The 27,543-nt window shown below is 38.4% G+C and overlaps 1 protein-coding gene across 5 annotated transcripts in view; it reads left to right on the top strand.

Annotated features, from left to right (window-relative positions):
- Positions 1-27,543, top strand: part of LOC136856766 (probable phospholipid-transporting ATPase IIB) — a 407,253-nt gene that overhangs the window by 225,588 nt on the left and 154,122 nt on the right. For all 5 annotated transcript variants that reach the window (XM_067134860.2, XM_067134861.2, XM_067134862.2 and 2 more), the window contains 2 exons: positions 8,446-8,607; positions 8,716-8,892. In XM_067134860.2, the coding sequence (XP_066990961.2) occupies positions 8,446-8,607; positions 8,716-8,892 (339 nt within the window). The remainder of the gene's footprint in view (positions 1-8,445; positions 8,608-8,715; positions 8,893-27,543) is intronic.

Raw genomic sequence — 27,543 nt, 5'->3', positions numbered from 1 at the left:
TTACACTCCACCCCATTTCAACAGCAAAATATTTAGATTGTGTACAGATCCAACCATCACAGAAACACAAAATATGAGTTCATTCTTCTTCATAATGTTGGCATCGGCAAGAGCATCTGGTCATAAAACAGGACCAAGTCCATATTTGAAACACAGTTCGCACTTGCAACTCTACCAGGGTGTGGGAAAAGCAGTAGAAGAGGGATTGCTTAACATGCCAATAAAACTAAACTAAACTTGTGTCCTCATCCCAAGGTGGTGTAGCTCTTTTCAGGCACACCGACCCAATAGAGGTGAGCTGCATATACCATTTCAATCACATGCTAGCCCTCCTGCCAATTTTAAATTTCTGGCAGTACCAGGAATCGAACCCAGGCCCCCGAGGACGGCAGCTAATAACAGTAGCCGTTACGCTACAGATGCAGACAACATACCAGTAATGTCTACAAAACCTAAAACACAAACATTCACGTCAACAAACTTCTGAAAAGTACAGCACCATGGAAATTGTGCTTGGGTGAACAAGCTTTCCTCTGTTTCATTCCAAATCCCTGTGTATACGCTCCTGATATCTATTGGCAGTTATTTTAACCATAAGCTAAAACATATGGCAGCTATAGCTCATTTCACCTTAAGAAAACGTTATTGCTCTTATGGATCTACAAGGAGTAAAAACACCCCCTCTATGACACCCATAATTCTCGGGATTAAGGGATATTATACTGTACTTTGTAATGTATTATGAATGATAAATAGAAAAAGGATGATGCATTTTTGCCTGTTAGTTATTAAAATAACTACAGAACATTTTCTTTTTCATAAATATATTCGTAGCGAGGAAGCACAAGCCATCGCTTCATTGCCTTCCTTCATTTTTCTTCTGTGTTGCTCTCCTACAAGCCTCGTGTAGTCCCTCACTCTGTGAGCCGCCAGTAGCTCTCTTCTGTAGTGAAGTCATCTATAGTATTTATTTGTTGCGTATGTGCTTTTAGGCTTTAAATCGGTGCGTAATTGTCTTGTGTTGAGTGAGAGTTATGCAATAAGCCTACGTGTGTAATTTCTTTCTTTAACATTAATACTGCGATCTTTTGTAGAGTCATCTGCAGTATTTGTTTGTTGCATCGGCTTTCTAGCCTGGAGAAATTTATTAAATGCAATTGAATGCCTCCCTCACCCCTTGAGCCCATAAAAATTATTTGTCTATCTTCTCCCCAATTTGCCTTACTCTGCAATGATGAGGTCTTTTATGTGCTGTCGTTTACCTCTGATTCTGTATAAACCAAAAATAGCCCCTGTAAACTCCCCACCCTTTAGTTAATAAACATAATTTGTAGCTAAGTTTCTTCCACTTTTTGTCCTGAACTTAAATACTGAATTTCACAAATTTATGTGCCGCCATTTACCTGTGATGGTGTTGAGCAAAGCTGTTCGATATGGCAACCCTGTTGTCATAATTGCAATACTGTTTTAACAAGGATTGTTGAGCTATAAAGCTCATAATTTAAAATTCCAGATAAACACATCTTTTGCTCTTGCAGAAGTAGATATCAAAGGAACTTGAACTTCTTTTCTCCTTCACTGCCCTCCCTTATGTGCGATATTTTTAGTTTTCCATTTTCCTTCATTTTTTGCTACACTTTAGTGTAGTTACCAAGCTTTACTGTCAATTATATTTTATGTCTCCAAAAATGTCAACATGTATAGTCATAATCTTTCAGGAGACTTACTCACTTCCCTATAATGGTGTTTTACTGTTTTTACATCGCACTATTCTTTTTGCTGTTTTCTGAAAACTGAGGTGCTGTAATTTTATCCTTATGGAGTTCTTTATGTGCCAGTAAATCTGAGCCCCTTCAAATATTGCTAAACTAAGTAAAGATAAAACTCACCAACTTGGGCCCTGAAGGTTAATACTTTATTATGTGACCATCTCAGCCTGGCAGTGTTCCCTTGTAGTTTTACGAGGGCCATCCTGAAAGTAGTACCCGTTAGCGCCGCATGAAGCGCTGACGACTCATGTAGCCGCTGAGCAAGGTCAGACCACGTCAGTGGCTTGTCTGCCTGCTCTGTGCGAGGTTGCGTGACACTAGCATTACCTGTGTTGTGTCTGTGATTGTTTAAAATGTTTAAGCAAATTAAGAACCCCGCCAGTTGTGAAGTGCGGACCGTGATTAAATTTCTTAATGCACGAAACGTTCGACCTTGTGATATTCATTGCCAATTAACGGAGGTGTATGGAGACAATGTGATGAACGAGTCGTCTGTTCGCGCTGGTGTTGCAACTTCAAGCTGGGGAGGGGGAATACACATGACGAGGAGCATTCAGGGAGACCATCTGTCATTACAAACAAACTGCTGAGCACAGTAGATGAATACGTGAGGAACGATCGGCGCGTCACAATTGATGAACTCTGTGAACATTTTCCTAATGTGTCTCAAACAATTGTTCATGAAATTGTCAAAGACCATCTGCATTATTCAAAAATCTGTGCAAGGTGGGACCCTCACATGCTTACAGAGAAGCACAAAACTAAGCGTATGGCTGCAGCACTGACGTTTCTGGGACGTTATTCCAATGAAGGAGACTCTTTCCTGACTCGCATCATTACTGGGGACGAAACATGGATTTATTATGCATCACCTGAGAGTAAACGACAGTCAATGGAATGGCATCATGCTCATTCACCAACCAATCCAAAAAAATTCAAGACAGTTCTGTCCACCAGGAAACTCATGGCAACCATTTTCTGGGATCGCCGAGGTGTACTGCTCATTGTTTTTATGGCCCATGGAGAGACAATTAATGCTAATGCGTATTGTGAAACATTAAAGAAATTACGGCTGGCAATACAAAATCGACAGTGAGGTCTATTGTCCACAGGCGTCATTCTCCTTCATGACAATGCCAGGCCTCGTGCAGCTGAGATAACACAACTTTTGCAGCAATTCAAGTGGGAAACCTTCGACCATCCCCCGTATAGCCCGGACTTCGCCCCTTCGTATTTTCATCTCTTTACAAAGCTTAAAGACTTTCTGGCGGGACAGCGATGAAAAATTTGAACAAGCCGTGACTACGTGTACCTATACGCTGGCAGCAGAGGACTATGACGCTGGAATAGAAAAACTCGTCCCACGTTATGACAAATGCCTAAATTTGCTTGGACATTATGTGGAGAAGTAGTGTAAAGTATGTTCTTTCCAAGAAAAATGTGTATATTTGTTAATATTTACTCCTGTGTCTTTATTACACAAACAGGTGCCACTTTCCGGATGGCCTTCATATGTATCAAGATGTATATTAGGCGGCACTAGTAAGTTGAAATACACAAGTCAGTTTGACACAATACATCGCTATTATTCTCCTTTGTTCCTCAGCTTGGCTATCAACATTGTGTATTCTTGGATTAACATCAAAGTTCCCTGAGAAGTAAGGAATTAATACACAGTCATGGAATATTGGTGAATTCATATTGTTCTGAGAAATGAGTAAGCTTAAAGTGCATTATAGGACATATGTAATGGAATATTACTTGAAACTTGCTAATTGCTCGTCTCCTAAGTAATTATATTTGAGAATATTATCCTTTTGATATTTTGTCCGAAATTTTATTGTAGCAGAACTCCATTACTGCTAACAAATTTTGATGATCATCATCACTTTTCAGCATAAATATTTGCTGTAGCTTATCACTACATGATATAGTTTGATCATGTTTATTCCAAGAGACATTGTATTAATATATATGTACATTCATACATACATACATTCATTACATTATCATTATAGACTGTTATGCCTTTCAGCGTTCAGTCTGCAAGCCTCTGTGAATTTAATAAACGTCGCCACAATCCTCGATTTTCAACTAGTGTTGTGGCCTCATTTAGTTCTATACCTCTTATCTTTAAATCGTTCGAAACCGAGTCTAACCATCGTCGTCTTGGTCTACCTCTACTTCTCTTACCCTCCATAGCAGAGTCCATTATTCTCCTAGGTAACCTATCCTCCTCCATTCGCCTCACATGACCCCACCACCGAAGCCGGTTTATGCGTACAGCTTCATCCATCGAGTTCATTCCTAAATTAGCCTTTATCTCCTCATTCCGAGTACCATCCTGCCATTGTTCCCACCTGTTTGTACCAGCAATCATTCTGGCTACTTTCATGTCTGTTACTTCTAACTTATGAATAAGATATCCTGAGTCCACCCAGCTTTCGCTCCCGTAAAGCAAAGTTGGTCTGAAAACAGACCGATGTAATGATAGTTTCATCTGGGAGCTGACTTCCTTCTTACAGAATACTGTTGATCGCAACTGCAAGCTCACTGCATTAGCTTTACGACACCTTGATTCAATCTCACTTACTATATTACCATCCTGGGAGAATACACAACCTAAATACTTGAAATTATCGACCTGTTCTAGCTTTGTATCACCAATCTGACATTCAGTTCTGTTGAATTTCTTACCTACGGACATCAATTTAGTCTTCGAGAGGCTAATTTTCATACCATACTCATTGCACCTATTTTCAAGGTCCAAGATATTACACTGCAGGCTTTCGGCACAATCTGCCATTAAGACCAAGTCGTCAGCATAGGCCAGACTGCTTATTACATTTCCACCTAACTGAATCCCTCCCTGCCATTTTATACCTTTCAGCAGATGATCCATGTAAAGTACAAGCAGCAAAGGTGAAAAATTACAGCCTTGTCTAACCCCTGTAAGTACCCTGAACCAAGAACTCATTCTACCATCAATTCTCATTTAAGCCCAATTGTCAACATAAATACCTTTGATTGATTTTAATAATCTACCTTTAATTCCATAGTCCCCCAGTATAGCGAACATCTTCTCCCTCGGTACCCTGTTGTATGCTTTCTCTAGATCTACGAAACATAAACACAACTGCCTATTCCTCTCGTAACATTTTTCAATTACCTGGCGCATACTGAAAATCTGATCCTGACAGCCTCTCTGTGGTCTGAAACCACACTGGGTTTCCTCTCAACAACTGATCGCACCTTCCCTTCCAAGATGCCAGTAAATACTTTGCCTGGTTGCCTGGTATACTAATCAATGAGGTACCTCGATAGTTGTTGCAATCCTTCCTGTTCCCTTGCAGATAGGTGCAATTACTGCTTTTGTCCAACACTCCATGCTAATTTTACTACTCTATGAAGCCATTTCATCCCTGCCTTCCCACTATACTTCACCATTTCAGGTCTAATTTCATCTATTACTGCTGCTTTATGACAATGGAGTTTATTGACCATCCTTTCCACTTCCTCTAGCATAATTTCACCAACATCATTTTCCTCCTCCTCATGAGCTTGGCTGTTCACAACACCACAAGGATGATTTACATTGAGAAGATGTTCAAAATATTCCCTCCACCTCTCCAGTGATTCCCTGGGATCTAGTATGAGTTCACCTGAATTACTCAAAACACTGTTCATTTCCTTTTTCCCTCCCTTCCTAAGATTCTTTATTACTGTCCTGAAAGGTTTCCCTGCTGCTTGACCTAGCCTTTCCAGGTTGTTACCAAAATCTTCCCATGACTTCTTTTTGGATTCAACAATTATTTGTTTCGCTCTGTTTCTTTCATCTACGTACAAATCCCTGTCTGCCTCGGCCCTTGTTTGGAGCCATTTCTGATAAGCCTTCTTTTTACGTTTACAAGCTGCTCTCACTTCATCATTCCACCAAGATGTTCGCCTTTTCCCATCTTTACGCACAGTTGTTCGTAGGCATTCCCTTGCTGTTTCTACTATAGCATCCCTGTATGCCACTCATTCACTTTCTATATCCTGAACCTGCTTACTGTCTACTGTTTGAAACTTCTCACTAATCATATGCATGTACTTCTAATTTCCTCATCCTGGAGATTTTCTACCCTTATTCGTTAGCAGACAGATTGCACTTTCTCTACCCAAGGCCTAGAGATACTTAGTTCACTACAGATCAGATAGTGGTCTGTATCATCGAAAAATCCGCGGAAAACTCGTACATTCCTAACAGATTTCCTGAATTTGAAGTCTGTTAAGATATAGTCTATTATGGATCTGGTACCCCTAGCCTCCCATGTGTAGCGGTGAATAGCCTTATGCTTGAAGAATGTATTTGTAACAGTTAAACCCATACTAGCACAGAAGTCCAGCAAACGCTTCCCATTCCCATTAGCTTCCATATCTTCCCCACATTTACCAATCACCCTTTCGTATCCTTCAGTTCTATTCCCAACTTTCGCATTGAAATCGCCCATTAGCACTATTCTCTCCTTGCTGTTGACCCTGACCACGACGTCACTCAATGCTTCATAAAACTTGTCAACTTCATCCTCATCTGCTCCCTCACATGGTGAATACACGGACACAATTCTAGTCCTAATTCCTGCAACTGACAAATCTACCCACATCATTCGCTCATTTACGTGCCTAACAGAAGCTATGTTGCGTGCAATGGTATTCCTGAGAAAGAGCTCTACCCCAGACTCTGCCCTTCCCTTTCTAACACCCGTCAAGTACACTTTACGATCTCTTCCTCATTATCTCCTCTTACCCGAATATCACTTACTCCTAGCACAGCCAAATGCATCCTCTTTGCTGACTCAGCCTGTTCTACTTTCTTTCTTCCATAAGCCCCATTAATATTGATAGCTCCCCATCGAATTCCATTTCGTTCGCCGAGTTGTTTCCAAGGAGTCCCTCGCCTGTCAAATGGGAGTGGGACTCTGATACTCCCATAGGTCCGAGGCTTGCTTAAAGTGTTCTGAGCTCGGTAAATTCATGAAGCATGATGCTACCCTACTTGCACATAGTCCAAGTGAGGATCTCTCCTCTAACGGGTTTTGGACCACCAGTGAATTGTATAGTTCTAGCCGCCTGAGCACAAGGAGGGCCACGACTCAGAATATGTCCGAGATGCCCACTCCCATTCCATAGCAACTGGTATCCCGACTCTCAGTACCACTTACTGGGCCACTAATGACCAGCCATTACCAGAAAATACTAAAAGCTTTATCTATGCCGATGACCTTGCACTTACTACTCAAACTGATACCTTTGATGAAGCAGAGATCTCTTTAACTGCTGCATTAGAAGAGCTAGGTAACTATTATGAGAAAAACCAACTCAAACCAAATCCAGCTAAGACTCAAATCTGTGCGTTCCATCTGCGGCATGCGCAGGCCTCTCAGAAACTCAAAGTACTATGGAAGGGGAACTTACTGGAACACTGCTTTACGCCAAAGTACCTGGGAGTTATGCTGGATCGCACATTAACATATAAGAAACATTGCCAAAACCTGAAACAAAAGATAGCTGCCAGAAACAACATTCTACGAAAGTTATCAGGAACAGGTTGGGGAACACAACCACAAACAATTAGAACATCAGCTCTAGCTCTATGCTATTCTGCAGGAGAATATGCCTCCCCAGTTTGGTACAGGTCAGCTCATACGAAGCAGGTCGACATAGCTTTAAACGAAAGCTGCAGGATCGTCACTGGATGTTTGAAACCTACACCCATTGAGAAGGTCCAACTTTTAGCTGGTATTGCTCCCGGTGAGATTCGTAGGGAGGTAGCAGCTAACAAAGAAAGGCTCCAGGCATCTTCTTCAGAAGCACATCCTCTCTATGGATACCAACCAGCCACACAGAGGCTAAAATCTAGGAAAAGTTTTCTCCGCACATCAGTCAACCTTGAGGGGAAAGCAGAGAATGCTAGAGTCACAATGTGGAAAGAAAGAATCCACCACCTTTCCAACTGGATAGAGCCAAAGGAAAGTCTTCCATGTGGACACCAGGAGAAGTGGACAGTATGGAAAGCCCTTAACAGACTCCGTACAGAAGTCGGCAGAACCAAAGTAAACTTGCGGAAGTGGGGCTTCTCAAGTGATTCATCACTTTGTGATTGCGGAGAGCAGCAGACGATCCAACATCTATGTCAGTGTGTTTCATGTCCTTCAATGTGCACTATGAAAGACTTGATTGCAGCCTCCCCCAACGCTATTGACGTCGCCCAATACTGGGCAAGCATCATCTAGCTCTTGAATATTGTTGCTCTATCTGTGATTGTATAATAGACTTGTATATTTGTATAGTAGAAATGTAGATGTTGCTTTTTGTTAAATATCTATAAGTTGATACTTCTGACACGAATAAAGAAAGAAAGACTGGGCCACTCAGCCGTTGCCCATGGTTCATGAACTAGGACGTGACTACAGTAATCCACAAACATTGGGGAGAAAAGATAAGACCAAATCGGACAAATTAGAAAGATGGAGAGGAGTTTCTTAGTGGATTTGAAACAGTCATCTCTTCTTCGTTGGCAACAGATTGTTCCAAAAGTGTTTGTACCCATAGGATATTTTGTTTCAGGAACTTCATTCTCATGTGTTAAGTCATTGCCTTGTAATTTCATGTATCAAAATATGTGATGTTTCAGGTGGCTCTAGTAAGATGGACTGAACAAGTAGGCCTGGCGCTAGTACGTAGGGATCTGGTGAGCATGCAGCTTCGAACTCCCTCAGGCCAGATTATTGCCTACACTATATTGCAGATCTTCCCATTCACATCGGAAACAAAGAGAATGGGAATCATTGTTAAGGTATTCAATATCCTAAATCTTGAATATAATTATGAATTGTAAAAGGGGTTTACTGTGTTGATCTTAATACTTGGTCTCCATTTTCATAGAAGGTTCTGTGAATTTCAGGAAAATCAGACTGGTGAAATAGTGTTTTATCTAAAAGGTGCAGATGTGGTCATGTCAGGCATTGTACAGTATAACGACTGGCTGGAGGAAGAATGTGGTAATATGGCCAGAGAGGGTTTAAGGACACTTGTTGTGGCAAAAAAATCGCTAACAGAGGAGCAGTATTTGGATTTTGAGGTAAGCAGACTCTAATACAAAAGTAGTTCATCGTTACTGTTGTCATCGGTAGTTAGAAAGTGTGATAAAGCACAAACAGTTACTGTGTTTATCCTCTTGATTATTGATTTGATGATTAATTGTTGTACTCCTGTTTGTTCCATTTCCTTTATATGATGGGAGAGCTTTGTATGTCCTGGTGTCTGAGAGATTAAGAAGGAAGTGCAGATTAGAAACATAATTGGGAGTCACATGAATTTTTGGAAGCAATAGAAGGACATGTATAGATAGATACTTCAAGGCGGAAACAGGTTCCCGGAAGGACATTCCTGGGATCATTAATAAACAAGGGGAGTGTATATTGGAGGACTTACAGAAGGCAGAAGTACAGCCAAAACTGGTTAGGATGTTTTTGTGGTAACCGAAAAATAATAATGTCCTAAAGAGGGAACGTGCTAAAAAAATAAAAACAATTTTGCTGTTAAATTTAAGGTTAGGTTTGAAATTGATAATAAGTACGATGAAAACAAAGAAACAAATGTTTACAATTAATGAAATAATACATTTTAAGAACATCAGCGTAGCAAAACGTCAGGAAAAACGTTCTTCGAGACGCGAACTATACACGTCGCTTACAATTATGTTTAAAGTTATCATAGTAATGTCCAACATCTGGGCGATTTGCACACGTTTCATGAGTGGATTAGCATCTGCTTTCTCACTAAGCTTTAATTTTTCATCATTTGTAAACACACTGGCTGACTTCTTCTCCATAACTGAATGTCCTGCATACCACTAAGCATAAGTACAGTAGGCCTAATTTATGTACGTTGTTACACAATTCAGCTCTCTCTCTCTATAGCCATCAGCTGTGAGGCTGGTTAGCAGCAGCTCTTCATTCTTCACATTTCTCTGCTTTCCTGTTCAGTTCGTAATAGGAGTTGCATGTCATGTCATCTAATATTTGCGTCATGTACTCTAATCTTGATCGTAATCTATAATTTTTTCCCTTTATGGAACCCTCTATTATTTTCTTCAATAATCCATCATGTCTAAGTATATAGCCTATTAGATGATTCCGCCGTCTTTTTATTTGTCATTAAACACCTCTTAATTTGTGACTGACGCTCCCTGCAGCTGTAGGCCGACGCACTAGGGACATAAAATAAAGTTCGCTACCAAATCCTCACCCAGGCCAGTCGTCGCTAGTGCATCGTGCACGCAACGTGGCCGGGAACGCTAATTTATATATCTTATAGTGGGAATATTACGAACGTGCTAAAGAGTGATGTAAATGTGCTATCCAGGTTTCTTGAGCGTGTATTTAATAGGACATAAATTAAGCACCACGTGTCAGCTGTATACATACGAACAGTAGTCCTAATTTACGTACGTTGTTACACAGTGCACTTATGATCGTAAAATTAAGCACCAACACGTCACACGAGCTACTGTTGCGCGATCCAAACAAACGCGTCATTATCAAAGACTGGCTTGAGACTGACGCTCCCTGCAGCTGTATTAGTGATGGGTCAAATTAGCTCTTTCGAGGGACCTAGCTCATTGACTCCCACTCCCAGCTGAGAGTCTTTCCAAAGAGTCGACTCTTGGGAGCGGGAAGTTTGGAGCGAGCCGAGGAAGTCAAGCCGCTCTCCACCTCAAGTTTCATTCTTTTGTTCGTCCGGTTTAGGGCAGACAGCTCTTCATGACTTCCGGTCGCTCTTTATGACTTCCGGGAACAAGCGAGATAGCGCAAATAGTTTACATTTCCCACCACAGATGGCAACACAATGTCCAGTTTGGCATGGTACTCTTAGAATAAAACAAATGAACAACTAATATATACACTGCTGGCAACATTGGCAGTTAATCCAATGATTAAAGTTTTATATACAGTAATGAAGAAATGTATCACAATTATACAGTATTAATGGATGACATCTAATATTACTTTGCCTAAGTTCCATTCTTCTTAAATGATGTCTTTCAAGACTGAATGCACCGTACGAGATGTATGTTCGAGAGATTGGCACTAATTACATATTTATAAATAATTGTTTAAAAATGTAATGCGATATAAGTTACTGTGGTATATACTACGGCATGAGTTATTTATTAAAGCTCAAAATAGTGTTATTTTACAGACTACTCGTGACTCCTGTTTTTATTTTGAGGAACGAGATAGCGTGAGATAGTTTGCGTTTCTCACAACAGATGGCAACACAATGTCCAGTTTGGCATGCTACTCTTGGAATAAAACAAATGAACAATTAACACTGAATGAACACTGCTGGCAGCATTTTCAAATAATCTAATGATAAAGCTTTATATACAGTAACGAATAAATGTATCACTAATATACAGTATTAATGGATGATAACTAATATTACTTTGCCTAATTTCTGTTCTTCTTAAAATGTTGTCTTTCAGGATTGAATGCACCGTATGAGACGTATGTTCGAGATATTGGTACTAATTCCATTCAGTCGCGGCAGTCTGTTGGAAATTTTTCCAGATGAGCATGAGACGAGTCTTTAATCCTGTTCACGTAATTTATATTTCACTCAACAGATGTCATCAAGATATTCTTTTCTGACTGGAGATACTGAAAGATTCTCGCTCCACTCTCTGCATTGGAGATTCTTTCATTCAGAATGCAGTGTAGGAAACATAACTGATTAAATGTTAAATGTGGAAAATACTATCAGCACAAATGAACATATAACCATGTATAGCATCTCTTACTACATACTGTGGTGTGTTTTTTTTTTTTTTGCGTTCAGTATGTCACACTCTTCTGTTTTTTCTTTTCAAGAATGATTACACTGGGAGACGTATATGTTCGATATATTGCCACTCCTTACACGATTACACTGCTTGTTCTTCTACCGCTTTTCCCACACTTGTGGGGTCACAGGTGCGAACTCTTTCGTACACGTGGATTTGACCCTGTTTTACAGCTGAATGTCCTTCCTGATGCTAACCCTATGTAGAGGGACATAATCACTATTGCGTGTTTCTGTGGTGATTGGCAATGTGGTGTGTTGTCTGATTATGAAGAGAAGAGTGTTGGGACAAACACAAATACCCAGTTCCCAAGCCAGAAGAATTAATCAGAAGAGATTAAAATCCCCGACTCTGCTGGGAATCGAATCCGGAACCCTCTGCACCAAAGGCCTCAACACTGACCATCCAGCTAAGAAGTCTGATTCCTTACATGACTACACATAAATAAATAATTATTTGAAAATATCCTGCGGTTTACACATTGGCATGTTTTATTCAGCCTATATTTTAAAGCCAAAACTAGCGTTATTTTATATTTTCCTTAATTCAATTTAAAAGACGGTATATCATTTTATCCACTGTACCGTCAAACCAAATGATGTTGGAAATATGTTGATTCATAACTATGACCGCATTTAGAAATAGGTGATGATTTGTCACAGTATTTCTTAATTATTTCAGACAGAATAAAACTATGCCGTTTCTACTTGCCGGGTGGTATATTCAGTATTCTGGATAGTGACTGTTGTTCGTGCTTAGTTTAGGATGGTTAACCCGAACTTTGTGTTGTTTATTTGCTCTTAACCTACTGGTGGATCTACAGTACATCCTTCATAGCTTATGAGTGCATACAGGAAGTGAACTGGTAAGTATTGCTCAATAACATGTTGTTTATTTAATTTTATTGTTTCGTTAGGTAGCAGGCTGACAGAACTGTAGCACAAATAACGTTCATGGCATACAGACCACAACCACTGGTGCACTGAGTGCGGGAAGAGGCTAGACTGGGTAGCCTATAAAATATGAAAAAAGCGGCATCTGAAGCATAGTATTGGCTATAAATGAACGAGAGTTGAGGTAAGCTTTTTCTTGGAGTCGCAGTTGATAGTGCAGGCCGTTCGTTGATAAAAGAGTCAGCTCATAAATGAACGACTAGCACTCAAGGAGCAAGAAGGGAGCTAACTCATACAAGAGTAGACTCGTAAATGAACGACTAGCTCTCAGGGAGCAAGGAGGAAGCTAGCTCATACAAGAGTCGACTCGTATTTGAACGAGCAGCTCTCAATGAGAGAGCTTGCTAGCTCTCTCCAATGAGTCGTTCAAGAGAGAAAGTTCATTCATGAACAATCCATCACTATTATAGGCCGACATGCTAGGGCCATGAAATTGTTCTCTACCAAATCCTCAGCCAGGCCAGTCGCTGCTGGCGCATCGTGTGCGCAACGTGGCCGGGAGCGCTAATTTAAATTTCTTACTAGCTGATGTACCCGTGCTTCGCTATGGAATTCTACATTGTGTACAGAATTCTAGGTTAGGTAGTGTACACGTTGTGAGCAAGATATTATTACCAAACTGAAATGAACATAGGTCATTACAATGACGTCAGTAGGAATGGCGCGATTAAAAGCACTGCTATCATATGAAATACTCAATCAAATGAAAAACCACACATTTCCTCACTTTTAACAAACAGTTCTATGCTTCTGATCTAACAATCCAAAGTTCCAAAGCTGGAATGTCCAAGCCACAGACAGCCATGATCCGTGAACACACATCATCTTTTTTTCTGCGGCGCGGGAAGGGGGATCGAATAGTGGAAAGTCCCAGGACAAGAACTATGCCATTTACTAATCAGTTTCCCAGGAGTACCCAATGAATCGGAATATTTCAACTCACTACACTGGTGGCGGAAAAAACTACTTGACTTGAAGGCAAATTCTTCCTCCAAGCCAGAGGAGAAACTCCCTCTTCACTGTTTAGTGAATTGTGGTGCTATAATTTGGAATAGGCCAAAATTGTAATTCTAGACCAGGTACTACTACTACTACTACTACTACTACTACTACTACTACTACTACTACTACTACGTGAGCCTCTCCCTTAAATGCGCACACTGCTCATTCAAATAGCATGTCATAGTAGAGATTGAATAGCTGGAATACTATGATGAATCAGTGTGTTACGTACCAGAAGTATCAGGAAATGTATGAACCAGAGGAATGGCATGCTAAAGGAAAAATGTTTTCTAACCCCAGCTATTTCCCTTCAGTATTCAGCCCGGCTGTTATACTCGGTACACAGCAGTAATCCCATCTACCGGAGTTGAGTGGCAGCATAAGAGACAAAGATCATCACAACAAACAATGGTTAATGTAATGTTATTGTTGATCAATGTTATGCGCTGTTGATATTGCAGGCCTTCAAATTTAGATTTCTTTCGACTCGGAAGTACCACACTTATCAGAGTCGGTACGGTAGAATTGAATAAAACATAAATAATCGGAAATTGTATTCTCTCAAACTTTTGTTATGTAATACTTTTCGATAGGACCAATAACATAGGTATTTAAAAATGAAATTTTAGATGCCTTCCCCTAAACTACAATTTCTTCCAGGATGACTAAAATTGTTTGTAGCCTAGATTGTAGTTTCTTATTCCCCAACTCTATATACCAGTTTTCATTTAATTCTGTTAAACCATTTTCTCGTGGCTCGGCATTGATATGGACTTAGCAACAAAAATACAAATTCATGAATATTTCTGTGGCTTGGTTCTAAAAGGGCCAATGTCAAGATTTATCAAAACAGGTTTTATTGGTGTATTGCAACACCGCCCGCTCAGCACCGGAAGACCTCTCGCACTCAGGGTCTTAACAGGTTCTTCTCGTTGAGGGGCTATTTCAGAGTGCCACAGTACCTCGGCTAGCTAAAGTGTCTGAACTTATGCGTAACTTGGGTTGGATTAGGTGTCTACACTCTAGTGGAAGCGAATCGTGTCTCTCGCAGGATGTCGGATTCGGAATCCTGTGCATTAAGGTTTTCAGTTCATCCCTGTTCTGTTTGGATTTCATATTTCCATGACTTATAGGATGCGTATGGCAACATTGACCTTGTTATTTTCCTTCTTGGTTAGAGTTTCTGATAATTCATTGTGACCTTGAGATTAGACCTTGATATAGTTTACAGGTAAGGTTATTTACAACTAATTATCAATGAAGGGATGGAGATATTCTGGAAAGGATTCCGTTTATTCATTAAAATAAACCCTAATTAATTAAGATGAACCCAAAGTGTAATCTAACCTTTAACTTATGAAATCATTTCCATCGAAACCAATTAATTGACTTGTCCCTATCTCAACATAATGCAGTGATATTGGTTGAAGCAATTCATATTATCCAAGAGCTAGTCGTGAACACGAACACATTACATTAACCTTGAAATTGATAACCATATTTTGACATCTCATTTAACCTGTTCTGTCTGTATGAATCAACCTATCAGATAATATTCTTTGTGTAATTTCATTGACATGGGTACCTTCATGTCATATGCCGTTCAAGGCATACGTTATAGGCAGTTTGCTTTTATTTGCGTCGAATGAGTCCAGCCAATAATGCTTTTTCATGTGTTAATTACCCTAACTGAAATCAATGATCATCACTCTATCCTAATCAAATTATACTGTCCTGAGGATGCTCGTCTTAACGCAACAATAACTGCATGATCATCCTCACACATACCTCCGAGGATCACATTGACTTAACACTACTGCATGAAATGAATGATAGGAAAGCAACAACAAGAAATATTTACACTCGTGTATCAATCAACATCACATGATATCTCTGCTACTTACAATTAATTAATATGTCCATGAAGTTCTACATTTACTTTAATTGATATCGTGGTACGTGTCCTCGCAGCCATGTGTGCGGTAAGCTCCCTACGCTGCAAGCGTTATGCTATCGTACCGGCCGACAACCGTAAAAACAGAACGTGAATTTCAAACAAATACGGCATCTGTAGTGTCGTAGTAATAGATCGAATCACATTAATCAACATCGCACTGCAAATAGTAATCATCAGCATCGCTATCTTGGCATACGCTTACATGAACATTGCAATCTTAGCATACACTTACATAGGAGCATTACGATCTTAGCATACACTTACATATGAGCATTATAATCTTAGCATACACTTACATATGAGCACTACAATCTTAGCATACACTTATATGAGCATTATGATCTTTGCATTTATATGATCTAATTCCATAATAACCATAACACAATTGAATGGCACGCTCTTCATGACGAATTTGCACGGTGAACTTTCACTATCACCTCTCAAATTATTTCACAACTTTCATTTCGCAGCACATTTCACTACATGAATCACTTAAATACATGTGAGCTAACCCACGCCTCATTAGCATACCTTGATATTACACTGCACTGAATCATACATCACCACAATAACTGTCACCATTACAGGCACTTAATACACAATTTGCACTCGCACAATCATTACTGTATTCACTTCACATCGATTCATATTCGTATTATCACTCGTACTTCACTATTTATTGTATTACTTACCTGTACAACATATTCTTTGATACCACGATATGCTATAGCCTTCTTCTCATTATCATAATCATAATAAACATGTTGCATTTAGTCATTCGAAGAATAATTCGGCTTTGAATTCACTAAGTTCACCAACTCGCTACTCAAAACAAATCACATCTCCATTATCCATGCATTATCGGTATTTACTTCATAATAAATATGCTCAAATTCTGCACTAACACATGTCACATATGCACGCAAAAGCTCGTACCTTTCAGTAATTATGATACAATACAAAGTAAACAATGACGACGTCGACTCCTACGTAAACAATCCTACAGTCACAAGATACCGTAAAATTTCTAAAATCATATTACCAAATGCATAAATAAATTACTATAGGCCAACTAATTCAATATCACATCGCTCATTGTGCACTTATTCTCGCGTCTTAACGAACTACTTCAGGACATGTATTTACACTACTCTCTACATCATGATTACTAAGTAATGCAATGTAAAACAACATGAAAATGCATTGTTATTATTATAAAGATTACTGACTTGGAGACCAGGGTGGAGGCAGCGCATGGTCTATGTGATCCTTCCTCGTAACCACGCTATCGTCTCAGCTGGACTCACTTTTACAATTTAGCTCTCCATATTTTTGTATTTGTTACCTGGGTACATCATTGTAATTTTTATCTCACTCTCATCTAGATCACACCTGAAAAAGGCTAACATTAGATTATCAAGTACACACAAATTCATTATTAAATCTAACAATTCATATACTTCCAGCTATATGTAATTATTCATAAGATACCAACATTCTTTTCCAAGTACCACACTGGTTCTCCTATAATGGCTTGGCCTTGCGTAACTTCTAATATTTAGTTGTTATTTATCACAACTGACACACTTTTACTGCGTACGTCATATAGTATAACTCTATTTATACACTCAACTTGTATACACCTCGACTTCTCTTAATGTATGCCAGTAATTTGCCTGTTTAACAACCACCTTCTCTGAGCTTCACATATATCGACTGCACGCTACCATTACATCAACAACAATGGCAAAGATTCATACTCTGCCTTTTTCTCATTCAAACAAAGACATGGAACAGAAGTGTAACATACTAGATGTGGAAGTTAATCTTAAGTACATACTTATATCTATCGATACCTAGATGTCGCCACTGTTACTCTTACCAACTATCGCTGTTTTACATTACATAACATTACCCAGTTAGTATGATCTTTAGTTTCACCATACTTAATACATTCTATATTCTACATTTAGCTTAAACTTAACATTATATACAAGATTTTACACATATTTCTGCTCAAAAATGCACGTAAAGTCTCTATCTTCACTATCACTTTTTGCTTTTTCGTCGTATGTAGTTGAGTTCATGTCCAGACTGTTCCGGCGCCATGTTTCCGGACCTCGTGTTCGTTGTCGTCACTCGCACTGTGGCACTCGTCTCGCATGGAAATGGCACAGTATGTCATACAGTTTCACGGGCTCTCCATAATGTTAAAACGGCCATTGTCTGAGCCACATATGATGAGAGGATACTGGGGCTTTAAGATGTAAGCCCCGAAGTGTTTTAGCAAGTTTCTCATTAGCAAAAAAGGACCAATCTTGACATTGGCCCTCTTTCTTATTTTAAATTTCCTTTAAGAAGGGCCAATGTCGACACTGGCCTTTTTTTTAGCTGACAGATGAAGAATTGAAACAGTGCTGTGACTTTGGACTGAAATCTGGTGGGAATACTTAATAAGAGTTGTTCCTGTAAAAATTCACCCAACCATTTGGTGTACTCTCAATGGGAATCTAGATACTCTTGTCAGGCGCAAACAGAGGCCGGATAATGGTATCTTTGTATCAGACGGGAGGCTTTGACATCAGTGGTAAGTAAATCTGTTCTTTACAATAACCACAAATCTCTTGTCTTACATTTTGATTACATATTTGTAGTTTGGTTTCTTATTTGTTATTATTTGTTTTTTTCTTTAGAGCAAGCTTCAAGCGATTTACGAATAAATAATTGGTCATATGTCACAAATGTAGTATGTGAGGAGTCTGGACAACAAAATGTAAGCCTACCAGATAAATCACGACTTCAGTCATCATTATGTTCTGAAGGTAGGAGTACAAGGATAACGCTAATGATAACATTGTAAAGTTGAAGTGGAACGACAGCAACATTTGGATTTAGCCCAGGATGCTTACAATCAGGAAAGTGGTCAAAAGAAATCTGAGCAGAATGCCAATATTGTAACCCTGACCTTTGATTTGCAGAAATGTCTATTCACTCCTTTTCTATGTTGTGGTGTGGCATTTTACAAAAGACAACTTGGGAACTTCAGCTTGACCATCTATCTAAAGAGACTTAAGGAATGTTCTCCAGTATGTTACATTTGGAATGAAACAGCGACAGGAAGAAGTGGCCAAGGAATAGCTTCTTGTCTATATGATTATTTGATGAAACTGGCCGACAAAATTGTTGAGGTACACCTATATAGCGATTCATGTACCGGACAAAACAGAACTATACTTATTGCCGCCATGTTTCTGAGAGTAATGGAAGAATTCATGATTCATGGAAGACATTTGGAAATCAACCGAAGTTTCTTGAAGTTGGACATACTCAGTTGGAAGTTGATTCAATTCACGCAGCAATTGAGGAGTCAAAGAAAACAACAGATGTTGAAGTAGAACTGCCAGGAGACTGGGCCAAATTATTAAACACGGTTCCCTGAACGCCACCCATAATTGTAATAGAGCGGGAACAGAAGTACTTTTACAGCTTTAAAGATTTTATGAGAAGTCATTATCTACACAAAAATTAACACAGAAGGGAATCCTGTTGTTTGGAAAAAGATAAAATGGATGAAGTATCACTTCGATATACCAGTACTTGTCTCCTACCCCATTTATTCCTCAGAAGAATCATTTGAGGTGATAGATCTCAACAGAAAGAAAACTAGACGTTTGTTGATGCCAAAACTCGCACCTATTAAATTACATAAGGAATCTCCTGCCATCGATTAACATAAGCAGTCAACCATTCTACATGAAGTTCATTAAACACATGAGAGCCAATCCACAGTCAGAGAAAAGAGATGAAGGGAAGGATGAGAATGGTGATGAAACGAGTGATATATGTTTTTATTTCACCATTCACAATATCAACCATAGTGTATGCAAATTATTTGTCTGATATTAAGAAATGTGAATAAATAGCTTTCTCCCCGATATCGAGACTAAGCAGCGTTTTCATGAGTTACGGTGACAAAATGCGATTTCTGGAAGATGTAACAGTTGCTATCAGTTATTAAATAATTGGTGAATTAATAAATGATTTAATTAATTAATATAAGGAAATATTTATCTTAAAATTACTTGTTTCTGGTTATTCAGTGTACCTGACCCAGAATTCCAGAGGGCCAATGTCAGGTAATTTAAGAGAGTTCATGATATTAAAAAGGGCCAATGTTTTCTTAAGTCGTTTTAATTTTGAAGTTGAAAATTCTAGAAAATTAGTATTCAAAAATAAGCTTTAGTCAAGTTGATTTAAAATAATGATAGCAACAAAGACCCCCAAATAAATTGTTAACATTATTTTGTCAGAAAATGACAGAAAATATTCAAAAGCTTATAACTTAAAACTAAGATTTTTGATATTGGCCCTTTTAGAACCAAGCCACAGATTTATGTTATCATAGCTGGTACGGTAAAAATGTATAAGACATAAATGATCGGAAATTTAATTCTACATAACTTTAGCTATGTAGTATTTATCGATAGAACCACCAATAATATAAATATTTGAGAATTCAATTTCAGGCCTTCCCCTAAACTACCATTTCACTCAGCGTGAATAAAATGATTTACAGTCTAGATTGTAGTGGTTCATCCTCCTACTTTACATACCGATTTTCATTAAATTCATTTCAGCCGTTTTCTAGTGATGCGTGTACATACAGACAGACAGACAGAAATTATAGAAAAGTAAAAAGTGTATTTCCTTGTTAATGTAGACATGATGGATACAGAAATACCATTCTTTTCAAATTCTGAGCAATGTACAGACAAAACTCTTATTTTATATATATATACTACCTGATGTACCCGTGCTTCGCAACGGGATTCTCAGAAAGACTTTTATTGTGGTTTTCCTAACTGAAGTCATTTTAGGCCATTACAAAAATGTCAGTAGGAATGTAGCAATTAAAAGCAATGTTATCATATAAAGTATTCAATCAAATGAAAAACCGCACATTTTCTCACTTTTAACGAGCATTACAACGATGGCGATCTAACAGTCCAAAGTTCCAGAGCTGGAATGCCCAGGTCACAGACAGCCGTGAACACTCCTCTGGCATTATTCCGTTAAATATGCACACTGCTCATTCCAATCAGTGCCTCAGAGTAGAGATTGAATAGCTCGAATCCTATGACGACCCGGTTTGTTATGTACCAGTAGTATCAGAAAATTTATGAACCAGAGGAATGGCATGCTAAAGAAGAAAGCTATCTAACTCCCCAGCTACTTCCCGCCAACATTCAGGCAGGCTTTTAAACTCAGTACGACCGGGCGAGTTATTTCTGCGGTTAGGGTAGCACAGCAGTGAGCTTGCATCCGGGAGGTAGTGGGTTTGAACCCCACTGTTGACAGCCGTGAATATGGTTTTCCATGGTCTCCCAGTTTCACACCAGGCAGATGCTGGGGCTGTACTCTAATTAAGGCCAGGGCCACTTCCTTCCTACTCCTAGCCCTTTCCTGTCCCATCGTCACCATAAAACCTATCTGTGTCGGTGCGGCGTGAAGCAAATTCAATAAAATCCTCGGTATACAGCAGTAATCCCCATATATTCCACCTGGGTGACTGCCTAAATGCAGATCAGTATTAATTGATTGAAAGACTGGCAACAGAAGACACAAAGCACATCACAACAACAATGGTCAATGTAATGTTATTGTTGATCAATGTTATGAGCTTTTTACATTGTAGGCTTTCACATTTAGTTTTCTTTCGGCTCTGTAATATAAGGGTGTCTTACAAAATTATAGCTTAGACTTTAGTTCCTTATTCCCCAACTTCACATACCAAATTTCATTAAATTCTGTTTACCCATTTTCTCATGACTCGGCGCTGATATGGACTTAGTGAAAAAAAAAAAATCCAAATTCACGAATATGTCTGTTGTTATGACCAGTACGATAATAATGTATAAGACATAAATGATCTGATATTTAATGCTGTGTAACTTTAGTTATGTAGTATTTGTCGATAGGACCACTAACAACACATACATTTGAGAATTAAATTATAGGCATTCCCCTAAACTACCATTTCACTCAGCATGAATAAAATTATTTATGGCCTAGATTGTTGCGACTTACTCCCGGACTTGATATTGATTTTGATTAAATTCTCTTCAGCCATTTTGATAGATAGATAGATAGATAGATAGATAAAGCCTTTATTTTCTGTGGCGAAGTTGGGGCTCTTGGCCCTTTCTTACACTTAACCACACACATATTGTTATTATTCCTTACAATGACATTGATTAACTTAAAATACCAAGAACTACAAATAACACTAATTTTTAAGACAAAAATATGAATATATACACACAAAGAAGAAAGAAAAAGTAACTGCCTACATAATACAGGTTTGAGGGAAAGAAAAATCAATACACAACGAAAGAAATACAAATGTAAAAATGCTAGTAAGCTTAATAAAAATACTAAATGAAATTTAACTAATTGTATCCTTGCAAGACTAGATCTAAGTTAAATACTGTACTTACTACTAGCTATTTTTAGACTACTTCTACTTAAAAACAATATGGCTGTTTTTAATTTAATTTAAATTCATATTAAACCAATATTTAATTTATTGTGCAATAATCCCATATCATTTTCACACACAATCACTCGTTCCACTCATACAGGTACTGTACCTTGCTGGAAGCACTTAACAAGGGACTGCTAGTAGGAGGTTTTAAATATACTTTTTGATGCACCATCCTTGATGTCTTTGGGAAGAGCATTCCACCATCCCGAAGCGGTGATAGTAAATGATCGATGGTATGTGGTTGTTCGGTGGGCAGGTATTTGTAGGAGGGACACTGAGCGAGTATCATGGAGATGTAAAGAACCAAGGTGACAGAAATTGCCGGAGAGATAAGCAGGGATGTCTTCCGAAAGTACCTGGTACACAAGAGTATTTGCATGTAGTTTACGCCTGTCGTCTAGTCGTAACCAAGATAATTGTTTATAGTAGGGAGAAACTCGAGCGTCGTACCGTAAATCCATAGCATATCTAAGATAAGCATTTTGAGTGCGTTGTAGTTTCAAGCTTAATTCTTTTGTTATATCCGTAAGAATTACATCACAGTAGTCAAAAATGGGAAATAATAATGACCGAACAAGTTGAATTTTTAGTGATCGAGGGAATACATTTCTGAAACGTTTTAAGGGGTGCAAGCCACAATAAACCTTTTTGCAGATATTCTTAACTTGCACTGACCAGTTTAGAGTTTCCTTTATAATAACACCAAGGTTAGAAACTGATTCACAATAAGGTATAACAGTATTATTTAAAGTTACAGGAGGAATGCAATTTTGTTTTAAAATGTGAAGATTCTTTGATGTACCGATGATAATGGCTTGCGTTTTATGGGGGTTTAATTTAAGGTTGTTTTTAATTGCATAGCTATTAATTTGCTCAAGGTCAGCATTTACATTACATATTGCTTGTTGTATATTATTAGTTCTAGTGTGGTAATAAATTTGCAGATCATCAGCATAAAGATGGTACTTGCAGTGCTTAATTGATCTGGTGATATCATTTATATATAAAGTGAATAGGAGAGGGCCTAGGACTGACCCTTGTGGAACACCAATATTTTTTGTTCGCCACGTTGATTTATTATTATTTGCAACCACACACTGCCAGCGGTTTGTGAGGTAAGAATAGAAAAATTCCAGCACTTTCTGGCTAAAGTTTAAGGACTGTAATTTGGAAAGAAGCAACCTAGGATCGACAGTATCAAATGCGCTACTGAAATCTAAAAGAGTAAGTATTGTCATTTGTTTGTTGTCCATTGCATATCTAATGTCATCTGTCACTTTCACCAGAGCTGTCATGGTACTATGTTTTTTCTTAAAGCATGATTGGTAAGAGTCGAGTAAAGCATATTTATGTAAGTACGTAAGGATTTGCTCATGTACCAGGCGTTCCAGCACTTTGGACAGGGGTGGTAGGATAGAAACTGGTCGGTAATCTGAAGGAATACTGGGTCCATCCTTTTTTGGGATTGGGATGACGAGAGCATCCTTCCACGCCATAGGGAAAATTCCTTGGGTTAAACAGTAGTTAATTATGTGTGTTACGATCGGCAGAATGGCGCCAATGATATATTTGTAGAAAGACAGAGGTATGCCATCGTGTCCAGCAGCATTTCATCTGAGAGAATACATAACTCGTTTTACGTCATTTTACCAACCTCTTTAAACACAAATGTATCTTGAATTGGCATAAAATGAATATTATTATTACTGTTATAAAAATTATTATTATTACTTGTACAGTTATGAAAATTATTATTATTAGTGGTCCTATCGACAAATACTACATAACTAAAGTTACACAGTATTAAATATCAGATCATTTATGTCTTATACATTATTACCGAACCGTTTTCTCGTGATGCTTGTACATACATACATACATACATACATACATACATACATACATACATACATACATACATACATACAGACAGACAGACAGACAGACAGACATTACAGAAAGTTCCTTATTACTATGGACACAACCAATAAAGAAATATCATCCTTTTTAAATTCTGAGCAATGTACAGACAAAACTCTTACTTTATACATATATATATATATATATATATATATATAGATATATAGATAGATAGATGGTGGGAATATTATGAACGTACTAAAGAGTGAAGTTAAATGTGCATGGAATGGGACTTCGGAATAATGACGTAATAACCAGGGAAACACGCTAGAGAGGGATGTCTTAACCAGTTTCGACTATATTCAGTCAGTAATATGTAAAGATAGTTAGATATAAAAATAATGTCCTGATAGAGGAGGCGAGTAACAATGGTGAAATACTGAAATTTACCTATGATGATAAGTGCGCCTGCGCCGGAGTTTACGTACGGTAGGGTGGGCAGTTCCTTTCTGCTCCTCCATTCTCTTAACCCCCACCAACAGCGCGTGGCAACCTATGATGATAAAGACATTTATTAAAATATACAAAAGTTAAAAGGTAGAAAGGCAGCTGGGGTTGATAAGATTTCTGGGGATATATTTAAGGTTATGGGTTGGGATATAGTGCCATATCTGAAATAGCCTACTTATTTTACTGTTTGCATGAAGAGGCTATACCATATGAATGGAGAGTTCCAATAGTAATTCCAGTGTACAAGGGAAAGAATGATAACATAAAGTGGAAAATTACAGGCCAGTCAGTTTGACATGTGTAGTTTGTAAGCTCTGGGAAAGCATTCTTTCTAATTATATTAGACATGTTTGCAAAATTATGAACTCGTTTGATAGAAGGCAGTTCGGGTTTAGGAAAGATTATTCCATTGAAGCTCAACTTGTAAGATTCCAGCAAGATATAGCAGATCTTTTAGATTCAGGAGCTCGAATAGACTGTATCACTATTGACCTATCCAAGGCTTTTGATAGGGTAAATCATGGGAGATTACTGACAAAAATGAGGGCAATTGGACTAGACAAAACAGTGGTTGAGTGGGTGGCTATATTTCTAGGAGAGAATTAAGAGTAGGTGAAGCGTTATGTGATCCTGTAATGATTAAGATGAGGATCCCACACGGCAGTGTTATTGGACCTTCATGTTTTCTTATAATTATAAATGATGAGTACTTGGGGTTGTAGTAAGGATGTAAAGGAGTGGGTGTTTAAGTCTCTGGTAAGACCGCAGTTAAGAGAATGGCTCCAGTGTATGGGATCCTCACCAGGACTACTTGATACAAGAACTTGAAAAAAATCAATTTGTTTTGGGTGATTTCCGACAAAGGAGTAGTGTTACTAAAATGTTACAAACTTTGGATTGGGAAGACTTGCGAATAAGGAGATAAGATGCTTGTCTATGTGGTATGTTTCGAGCTGTCGGTGGTGAGTTGGCATGGAATGACATAAGTAGAATAAGCGTGAGTGGAGCTTTTAAAAGTAGAAAAAATCATATGAAGATCAAGTTGGAATTCAAGAGGGCAGATTGGGGCAAATTTTCATTTATAGGATGAGGAGTAAGCGATTGGAATAAATTATCAAGGGAAATGTTTGATAAATTTCCAAGTTCATTGAAAATATTTAAGAAAAAGCTAGGTAAAAAATTATAAATAAATGTAAATGCAGTACGAGGTAAACAATTGATAGGAAATCTGCCACCTGGGCGACAGCCCTAAATGCAGATCATTGATGTTTGATTTTGATATGTGGTTATATTCCATTTATTTACTGGTATCTAAGGACATTCTTTGTAGGTTAGACTTTAGATTGTATCTTGGCAGATGCAGTGTAATGTTAGGTACACTAGGGATATCCATTTTTCTTATTTCTTATTGTACAGTTACTGAACCTGAAGATTTTGATAAGGGTCAGATATGCATGAAGGCTTGAAATACCTCTTTACATTCCCTTTTCTGCCTTTCTCTAAAACCTCTCTTACCATATGTACACGCATATTAGCCACCATCGCATATCACCTACATCCCTAATTTTTGACAGAAATATTTGTATACATTTTTGCGCCGATTAAGAGTTGTACATCCAGTTTGTGAGCTTGCCACCGCAAGAATGCACGTCTGCAGTAACAAATGGAAACTGCCACTATCGCGCACAGTCCGAACAAAACCACTGTGGAGCTTGTTAGTAAATATTTGCCATGGGGAAAGTTAATAGTTACACGGCTTCATTCAAGCTAAAAGTGGTGAAATTCGCGGAAGAAAATGGTAACAGAGCAGCCGGCTGTGAGTTTTCTGCTCACAAAGTCAAGTGAGGAATTGGAGAAAGCAACAAGTGGAATTTAAAAACACTAGTTCATCCAGGCGTGCATTTCTTGGCCCAAAACAGGGCAAGTTTCTAAGGGTTGATGAAGCATTACTGGAATGAGTGTGAGCGATGCGGAACATTGGTTGTATATTTCCCACGAAATGTTACAACCAAAACGATGGGAAATTGTGTGATCCCACTATATCCTGGCAAACTTGTTCAAGACGAGTCATGGTTGGGTGACTCAGTTTATGCGGCATTTTAACCTGTAACTACAGCAGAATTAATAAGGACACTGATACAAGTTAATTAACGTATGTTGATATTCAGACTGCAGTACACTACAAAATCAATCAATCAATCAATCAATCCTGATCTGCATTTAGGGCAGTCGCCAAGGTGGCAGATTCCCTATCTGTTGTTTTCCTCGCCTTTTCCATAATGATTTCAAAGAAATTGGAAATTTATTGAACATCTGCCTTGGTAAGTTATTCCAATCCCTAACTCCCCTTCCTATAAATGAATATTTGCCCCAGTTTGTCCTCTTGAATTCCAACTTTATCTTCATATTGTGATCTTTCCTACTTCTATAAACGCCACTCAAACTTATTCGTCTACTAATGTCATTCCACGCCATCTCTACGCTGACAACTCAGAACATACCACTTATTATTATTATTATTATTATTACATACCATCAAATCACTTAGTCGAGCAGCTCTTCTTCTTTCTCCCAATTTCTCCCAGCCCAAACTTTGCAACATTTTTGTAACACTAATCTTTTGTCGGAAATCACCCAGAACAAATCGAGCTGTTTTTCTTTGGATTGTTTCCAGTTCTTGAATCGGGTAATCCTGGTGAGGGTCCCATACACTGGAACCATACTCTAGTTGGTGTCTTACCAGAGGCTTATATGCCTTCTCCTTTACATCCTTACTACAACCTTAAACACCCTCATAACCATGTGCAGAGGTCTGTACCCTTTATTTACAATCATATTTATGTGATCACCCCAATGAAGATCTTTCCTTATATTAACACCTAGATACTTACAATGATCCCCAAAAGGGACATTCACCCCATCAACGCAGTATTTAAAACTGAGAGGACTTTTCCTATTTGTGACACTCACAACCTGACTTTTAACCCCGTTTTTCAACATACCATTGCCTGCTGTCCATCTCACAACATTATCGAGGTCACTTTGCAGTTGCTCACAAT

Source organism: Anabrus simplex, chromosome 1 (assembly GCF_040414725.1).
Source record: "Anabrus simplex isolate iqAnaSimp1 chromosome 1, ASM4041472v1, whole genome shotgun sequence".
Classification (NCBI taxonomy): Eukaryota; Metazoa; Arthropoda; class Insecta; order Orthoptera; family Tettigoniidae; genus Anabrus; species Anabrus simplex.
Note: the sequence above shows the minus strand (reverse complement) of the source record. Positions and strands in the feature narration are given on the sequence as shown.